Source organism: Arachis stenosperma, chromosome 4 (assembly GCF_014773155.1).
Source record: "Arachis stenosperma cultivar V10309 chromosome 4, arast.V10309.gnm1.PFL2, whole genome shotgun sequence".
NCBI classification, from domain to species: Eukaryota; Viridiplantae; Streptophyta; class Magnoliopsida; order Fabales; family Fabaceae; genus Arachis; species Arachis stenosperma.
Genome location: NC_080380.1, coordinates 143,120,256 through 143,129,590, shown reverse-complemented (window position 1 = coordinate 143,129,590; position 9,335 = coordinate 143,120,256). Strand labels below are relative to the sequence as shown.

At 30.6% G+C, this 9,335-nt stretch overlaps 1 protein-coding gene across 1 annotated transcript; it reads left to right on the top strand.

Annotated features, from left to right (window-relative positions):
- LOC130972962 (leucine carboxyl methyltransferase 1 homolog) lies at window positions 1-5,386 on the top strand. Its single transcript, XM_057897312.1, has 13 exons — window positions 1-234; window positions 597-685; window positions 806-945; window positions 1,422-1,469; window positions 1,697-1,778; window positions 2,372-2,474; window positions 2,837-2,957; window positions 3,041-3,088; window positions 3,260-3,343; window positions 3,962-4,026; window positions 4,161-4,212; window positions 4,470-4,508; window positions 5,055-5,386. The coding sequence occupies exons 1-13, from the start codon at window positions 155-157 to the stop codon at window positions 5,109-5,111; spliced, it is 1,008 nt and encodes a 335-aa protein (XP_057753295.1). The 5' UTR covers window positions 1-154; the 3' UTR covers window positions 5,112-5,386.
- Window positions 5,387-9,335: the final 3,949 nt, after the last annotated feature.

The window sequence follows — 9,335 nt, the reverse complement described above, 5'->3', positions numbered from 1 at the left end:
TTCGCTTAAAGAATGATTAGTCTTTGTGATGTTGGGTTTGGGAATACCGACCCAAAAAATAATTCATAATTTTATACTCTTTTTAATCTTTTATAACAAAAACCTAAAAAGTTAGAACAGAAATTGTAGGATCATAAGCTGTGTGTGTAGAACGATGGCGAATCCAGTTTCCGATTCACACAGCAACACCGTCGCGGTTCAAGCCACCAACGACGACGCTTCCGCTAGCAAATTGTACCAAACACTCACTTTAATTTCTAGCTCTGCTCCCTTTTTATTTTCATAGCTATGCAATCATTGCTTCTATTTTATTTGGATGCATGAAAGTTGTTTATATAAATGGTTGTTCTCAACATTGAAGGATGCTGAAGCTCATGCTTTGATATATTTTTTTTTCAATTATCCTCTTTTGAATACTACTCTGTAGAATTTTTAACATTCCGTGCCATGGTTTCTCTGCCTTTATCAATTGCTTTTGTCTTGGTGTACAATAGGAACTTGTTATTTCAAATAAGCTAATGTGTTCTTAAGCACATGTTAAAACGAATTGTATTGTCAATATTGGTGAATATTTGCTTTCTATGAAATGTTTGAAGGTCATGTGTGAAGAAGGGATACATGAAAGATGATTACATTCATTTATTTGTTAGAAGGCCTGTAAGGAGATCCCCAATTATTAACCGTGGTAGGATGATTCATCTTCTCTAAAGAATTGACTGTTAAAGAGCTCGGTACTTGATGTTCTTTCCTTCACCTTCTTATTATTATATTTTCTTTATTGTATTTATCTTTTGTGTTTCTGAAGGTTACTTTGCTCGTTGGGCTGCATTTCGGAAGCTTCTCTATCAGTTTCTTGATGTTGAGAAGAAGGATGAAAATGAACCAATAAAGAAGCAGATATTGTCACTTGGAGCAGGATTTGACACAACATATTTTCAGTTGCAGGTGCTTGGGTTTCCTTGTGACTTGTGAGTTGTTATAATACTGTGAAGTTGTACTTGAAAGTTAATCTGCTTCAGCCTTCTGTGAAAAAAAAGTTGTATGTTTGCTATCATTTTGGATCCAACTAGGTTGAACATAACTTTGGAGTCAGATGCAAAGCTTTTTGCATTTCAATCTTTGTAAAATTTTATTGTTGTAACCTTGTATTTAACACGAGACAAGGACATTTTCTTACTTCATTCTTAATAGTAATCTTTAAGAACCTTCATGTTAAGATTCAATAAAAAATTTGATATGTTGCTCAATTGGAGCCTTAGGTTCTTAGCTTTTATCCCCTCATTGAGAGGTGACTTAAAATGTGCACAGAAAATGTGAAATTTTGCACTTGTATCATTTTGCTTAATTCAACTCACCTCACCTATGAATCATGGGTTGCCAATTTACAGTCTTAACTCCAATGTAAAGCTATTTTCTTTCAGGATGAGGGGAAAGCACCGTATTTGTATGTGGAAGTGGATTTTAAGGAGGTAGAAACTTGAATTCCTTTCAAAGTTTAGTTGCTGGTGCTGCTCTTCTTCTTTTGAGTTGGATTGGTCGGCAAATTCTGATCAATACTGTTTGGTTTTACCATATATTTATACACACACATATATCATGAAGGAAATAAAGAACTATAAATAGATTTTGAATCTTTAAGTTTATTAATGCAGCTGCAAGTGCAGAAAGTGTGACTAATACTTTTTGGGTAATATAGGTAACTAGCAAAAAGACAGCACTTATTGAGACTTCCAATCAATTGAGGAACAAAGTTGGAGAAGCAGCGGTGATATCAAGAGGTACGAACGCTGAAGATGGTGCTTTTATATCTTAGGTCAATTATGTGATGTTTATAGTTTTATGTTATCGAGATGTCTGGGTTGGCACATTGTGCCAGCATGCTGAAATTGAATTCAAGAGATTGCCCCTCTAGTTTTACAACCACTTCTGCTCGCTAATTGTTTGAAGAAGAGTGGGTCGTAAAACATAATGATTAAAATTCGACATATTGGCCCTTGTGGGATATATTGATATTTCTGCCAGCAAAATATGTACCTTTCTCAGAGCCATTGATGTGTCTAGTAACTCCCACTAAGTAGTTTTCAACTGTGGAGCAACTTGGTTATGCCTGCTAGTGGAGGCATGTACCCAGTACCCCCATTCTTGTATCAATTCTTCTGTCACATTGATTTTGAATTTACCTTGTTTCCTTAAATTTAGAGCTCTGCATATGTAGCACCTTTGTTCTTTCTTAGATCAAAGTCTCATTTTCCTTTGTCCCAAACTCAATATCAGTGACAAAGATTTCCTCACTTTAAAATTTAAATCAATGTCAACCTCAAAAGTTGCTATAGACTGATGCTTGTAACGTTTCATACTCATTCTTTGCTAGAGAAGGGAGAGGTGCTCAGTGATCACTACAAATTAATACCTGCTGATTTGCGAGATAGGCAACAATTAAGTGATATTGTAGCGCGAGCTGATATGGATCCGCGGTAAGTATTAGGAGTCATGTATCTCTCTTTCGCTGTTTTGTATAAATTCGTGGTATGTATTAGGAGTCACCTATCTCTCTTTCACTATTCTGTATAAATGACAATTTGTTTGAAGGCATTGGCCCTTTCTAGAAAAGAGATGAAAATAATAGATAAGACAGCTTTTAGATTAGGAGTAAGACAATCAAAATAATTTTAGTGACTGATGATATTCTATCCTGTATTTTTTTTCCTGAACTTCTCTCTACTCCAATAAATCAATTTTGTCTTGCAAATATATTTTTCTGTTATTTTTTTATTTAATTTTCATGTATTTCATGATCAAGGAATGATATATTGATTCCTTTCAATGTTGGTATTAGTCTGCCGACTTTTATAATTGCAGAATGTGTTCTGATCTACTTGGATCCCGATTCAACTCAGGCAGTTGTTGGTTGGGCATCCCAAACATTTTCAACAGCTGCCTTTTTTCTTTATGAGCAGGTTACCATCTTCATAGTTTCTTATTCTACTCTTTTTTGAGAATGAAAAGTAAGGTCTTTCATTATATGGTACTTTGTCAACAGATCCACCCAGATGATGCTTTTGGCCAGCAAATGATGAGAAACTTGGAGGTACAAATACTTAAAAAAGGATAACAATAAAAAATAATAAAACAAAAAAATAACAGAATAAAAAACTGATGAATTGTTAGATACGTAGATACTAGATACTATAGTCATTGATGAGGGATGCCTACAAGCTATGACTCAAGAATATAATTTGTTTCTCTTTTTGTGTGTCAGAGTCGAGGTTGTGCTCTCCTGGGTATTCATGCTACACCAACTTTACATGCAAAAGAAAAGTTATTTCTGGACCAAGGATGGCAGGTATATGATACCATTTTCGTTTGAAAAAGAAGCCTTTTTTTTCTTTTTCAGTGTATCTGATATATGATGTAATGTCCATATGGAAAGTCTTTTAATAAAGCAGTTATCTAGGCATGAGTAGCCTGAGAATGAAGTAGACTAAACTAGGAACAAGTTTGCAACTTTTCAACAGTTCTTTCACATAGGATTAAAAATTCTCATTTGGAGATTGTTGTTGATTTATATAACTTTTGTCATTCAAGCTATAGTTTCTTAATTAATCCACGTCTGTATATTTTTGGTGATTAAATTGTCTTCAGTATACTTTTCTTCTTAAAAAAAAAATAAACAAAACAAACACAAGAGACTGTCTTCAGCATCTTAGTCAAGCACGCCATGAGTGAGATAGTGTGCTCTGAGAGAACCTTCAGCAAATTATAGAGTAGAAGCCTGGATTTCTCTTCTACATCTTTTACAGTTTGATGCCCCTCTGTTAATGATTCACTCATTCCATTTTGATTATGAAATCATCTGTAATTCTGTTGTTTTTATTTTTATTATTATTATTGATCAATATGTGTTATTCTATCACTAACTTATCAGCACTCTTATGATATTTGTTTCTTTTGTTGGTATCAGAGGTCGGTTGCCTGGGACATGTTGAGAATTTATAATGATTTTATTGATGCACAAGAAAGACGCAGGTATTCTTCTTCCAAATTAGAAGTGGAAGATTCTGTTATAAATTTACCAATTATTTAGTGTCTGCTGTGATAGTTTAATGGTTGACAAGATGTTTTTTCATGCCAAAAGACACTGATTGGTGATAATTGTTTAGGATTGAGCGGCTCGAATTGTTTGATGAATTTGAGGAATGGTACATGATGCAAGTGAGTTCATTTCTTTATTTCTGGCATGTTTTGCAATCAAAAGTTTCTGACCTTTTTAGTTACATTTCTCTCTCATGCATATTTTAAGCAAGAAATTTTAACAAGGAAAAAAATTTAAAAAAGTAACCATTGGTGGTTCATATGACTTACATTAAACAAACATTCTTTGTCCTTAATAGGAAAGACTAAAAAGAGTTCCTTTTTATTCTTTCCAGTATTACTATCTGAATTGTCTTTCCAAATCACTGATTTTTCAGGAGCACTACTGCGTGGCTATTGCAATCAATGATGCCATGGTATGTATGGTCTTGTTCTTTCATATTTAGCAAATTGGTGACATAATTTCCATTTACAATGAGAGGGAAATAACATCTTGCCCCGAGTTGAAATTGTATACCAAATTTACTTTCAATGTAGCATTTCTAGCTGTAACTCTGCCTATGTTACATAGTGTTGTTTGATCCATGCAGTCGACCCACCTAGTGAGATAAGGTTTTGTTGTTATTGTAACATTTCTAGCTGTCAATCTGTCATATAGGAGAGCATGGTGATGACATTGTATTATTTTCAATAAGAAATGAGTCAATGACTAAGATATGATGAATATGTCTTAATAAGTGATGGGGGCGATGAATTAATTGCCTTTCCCTTATTTTCTTAAGTCATGTTTGATTGGGGGTAGAAATGATATGGAAATTTTCAAGGATGAGTTTGATTCAGATTTACAGTTGGAACTTATCCTTCAAAATTGCATTTTACCCTTAATGTAACATGGGAGATTTGAGGGATAATGGTGGATAAGCATTTATTTACTCTCTGATTTTTCTTCTATGATGATGCAGGGCCTTTTCAGGGATTTTGGCTTTATAAACGAGGAGAGTGTACCCCATTCCTCATGAAGCACGAGGATACAGTTCCATAGCATATATCTATTATATTTTTCTCTTGCCATATGTGGTTGTAACTATCGATACATGAAAGCACTGATGCTGACATGTGCCAGCTCATTCTGCTGGGGAGTGTTGTGTGATAAAAAGGTTCTGAGAGCAAATTGTTCATTTTTTTTTTCTTTTAGTATCATTTCTATGCAATGATAGTGTAAAATTCTTTATGTACACTGATAGTAAATAGATTTTTTTTTTTGGGTTAGAAAATTGAGCAAATTGGATGATTAGTATTGTGTATGGACCCAGCTGTTTATATATTGTTTGTTTGAAAAAAAAAACAGCACAAATACTTTCCCTTCTCTGCTAGCTGTTTGGCAAAGAAAACATGGTGGCCCCCACTCAGACACCATCAAACATTTCTTGTGTGGAGGATATTTCCAAAAGGAACATGCATTTTGTTTTTTGTTTTGCAGCACAGTTTCTCCATGCCTTTCTGTGGGATCATTCTGCATGCAACCCTTTTGTTTTCTCTCTCTTTTGGAATCAACAGAATTCATTGGGATACTAGATTTTGGTGTTCCATCCAATGTGGGTTAGGTTGATCACTGGTCAATGTACTTTGTCTGATGAAAAGAGTTGCTTTATTTGTTCTGTTGTGTTGTTCAAAACTTAAACAAGCTGTGTCTGTGAGAGAGAGAATTGGAAGAGGTTCTGAAAATTTATGGTCAGTTTTGCTCAGAGGTTTCAGTGTATTAAGATTTAGCAGATGGCAAGTTAAGAAAGAAGGAAAACATGAAAACCGTTATTGTCAATAGTGAAGCATTGTTAAGTTGCATAAGACTGCATTTGACAGTGTGTTACACTGTTCAATTCTGGAGATATTTGTAGGCTTTGTGTGGTCAGTGTGGAAGGTTTAGAAAATATAACAAATGACAAGGTATGTTTAAGACTAAAGACAAGCGAAGTGTGTTTGAAAGACAACTGAGGGAATGACTAAGGGTGTGTTTGGTTTTGCATTAGAAGAAAGATTGGTTTTGCATTAGAAGAAAGAGAAGCACGTTTGAGTGCATTGAACGCTTCCTCTTTTTGTTTGGATGCTTTTTTTTCTTTAAACGCCAACGTGATTTTAGGTTCTTAACGTGCGTTTATAAGAAGCTAGAAATTGTAGCTTCTGCGTTTAGATAATCACGTTAGGATTGGATTTATTTTGTTTTATCAATTCTACCATTTACTTCTTTGCTTGTAGTCCTTTTAGTATTCAAATATTTTAAATATATAATTATATTTTTTATTGAATTTTTACTTTTGATTTTGTATAAAAAATATTTTTGTTTGGCTTTGTTAAAATTTGTAAGTGTAATTCTTGTATATTAATTTATTATTATAATTTTGTTATAATATAAATTATTGATCTCACTAAAAAAAATAAAATAAATAAAAAATTAATTATAACTAAGAATCAAGTTATGAATAATTAAAATTTATAGTTTAAAATAGTATTAAATAAAAAAGTACTAAGAGTATTAAAAAAATTATAAGTAATATAATTTAATAAAGTATATTTTGATATATATTTTTCATATATTATTTTTGCTTTTGATATAAAAATATATTTTGTCAATTTTTATATATTATTTTTATTTTAGTAAGTAAATATTAATTTTATTATAAAATTAATTAATAATATTTATTTAAATAAATAAATTAAAATGATAGAATAATATAAAAAATTTATTTAATTTGGTGTCTATTTTAGTAATTCTTTATCTAAAAGTAATTTTGAGTAGTGTAATCCAAACAATATTTACTTTACTATAATCCATTTTGATAAAAGATTACCAAATATAAATCACTTTAACACAAACTCGCTTTTCATCAAAATCAAGTTTGCAAAATCAATTTTATGCAAACTCCCATTTACAAACTGAAATCCAAACACACACTAAATCCAATTAAATTGTGTTTTGAATGCTCATTTTTTGTTTGATGATATTGTTTAGACCACAGATTTGATTTAACTTCAAACACAGTCACAAGTCACAACAATATAAAGGAAAAAAACTTAAAAGTTATAACATGAGTTTTTTTTCCTTTTTTTATGGTATCTTTTTGTTTGGCATATTAATGACTAATCTACCACGAATTTAATCTCTATTTAAACGTATATTAATAGTTAGCGGAGGCCTAGACCAAGTGGTAATCATATTGCCTCTTAAACAAGCTGCACTCGAACCCCAACTGAAACTGAGATGAGGTTTGATAAAACCTCAAAGTGTGGGTGCAACATGTGGTTATTTCATGAAAATTTTAATATATTGTTAATATAAAATAATTTTATATAAAACACTATACTCTATCAATACATCAAAATTAAACTCTTGGACTTATATACATGCGCCCACCAAAATTTGAAATTCACTAGTGTTTTACCATAGGATAAAGCTCTCTTAATTTTTTTAAATTTTATTTTCAGTGTCACTACTAACTCAAATCAATGAATGCATAACCAATTAATTGCTACTTTTTTTTTGGTCAAGCACATATGAACTATGATAAGACGTATGGTGTAACTAAACTAGTGGATGCACTGGCCCTACTATTAGAAAATTCTGTTTCTTTTAGAATTTGATTAGTCCCAATAATCAGAAACATGGACCTTGAAGGAGGCTTGAAACAAAGGAAGGGCCCACCTTCTGCCATTTTAGAATTGAGCAGTTTGCATCATTATCTCTGAAATTCTGTGCTGCCCCGCCACAAAAAAAAAAAAAAAAAAAAACATTCACACACACTCATATTATATATATAATATGCACTTTTTTTATTTTTGATATCGAGAGAAATATGAAGTATAACTGAATTATAAGAGTATAGAGAGTTTCACGCGGATGTGACGGCTGTGATCAAGAACCAATTTAAAGTACAATAATTGAATGGTTCGATTTAAAGTACAGTAATCGAACGGTCTAATTAGAGGTTGGACAATACACAAATCAGACCGTCTGATTTGCAGCCCCAACCACACGTCAAACATGCATGCACCCGAGATCCGAGCCATTCTTGCTTGTATACACTCCCATCTAAATATACAGCCCCTCCTTTCACTTTTGTTCCAACCTTCATTCTCTAACCCCACTTTCACTACTCTCCATTGATGAAATGAAATCGGATCTTTAAAGAAAAAAAAATTGGATCACTAGCCTTTAACAATGCCAAGAAGAAGGAGAATAAAAAACGTCAATCTTCCGAAACCCCACATTACTAATTATCTTGGTCATCCTAATTACGTAAGTTTTTATTTTTAAATATTTTGATTTAATTAAAATAATAGTTATAATGTTAGAGATTAGTAATTTATTATAGTGATAATGTTAGAGATTAGTGTAGTAATAATTTTTAAATATTTTAATTTAATTAAAATAATAGTGATAATTTTAGAAATTGGTAGTAATAAATTATAGTGATAATGTTAGAGATTAGTATAATAATAATTTTTATTAAAATTTATGGATATATGATAATAAATTAATTATTGTTATTAATAGATTGTAGTAATAATTTTTATTAAAATGTGTAGGTATGATAATAAAATAATTAATATTAATTGTTATTAATAAATTTATTATAGTAATAATTTTTATTAAGATTATACGTGTGATAATAAATTAATTATTATAATTTGTTATTAATATAGTAATAATTTGTATTAAAATTATACATGTGATAATAAATAAATTAATTAGTATTAATTTTTAGTAATAAATTTATTGTAGTCATAATTTTTATTGAGATCTAGGTATGATAATAAAATAATTATTATGAGTATAATATAGAAGATACATAAAAATAATTGAGTTAATTATTTTTATTATGAGTATAATATAGATATTCAATAAAGGATTAATGATTTATTAATATGTGTTGTTAGAATAGAATAGAATAGTTATTTGAGATTGTTTATTATATTAGAAGTGTAAATATTAGAATAGAATATAATAGTTACTTAATTAATGTATTATTAGTGCTATATAAATAGAAAATAAGGAATAAGAGCTATTATTATAAAATAATTTGGTTTTAGACATTAGAATATATAATTTTAATGTATCTAAAAATAATTAGATTTATATTCAAGATTCGTTTAAGACTTAATAATTATTAGATTGAAAAAAAATATAGATGTGAATTTTTTGTAAAATGGAGTTAGTGTATTTTGAATAGTTAATAATATAGTTGTTA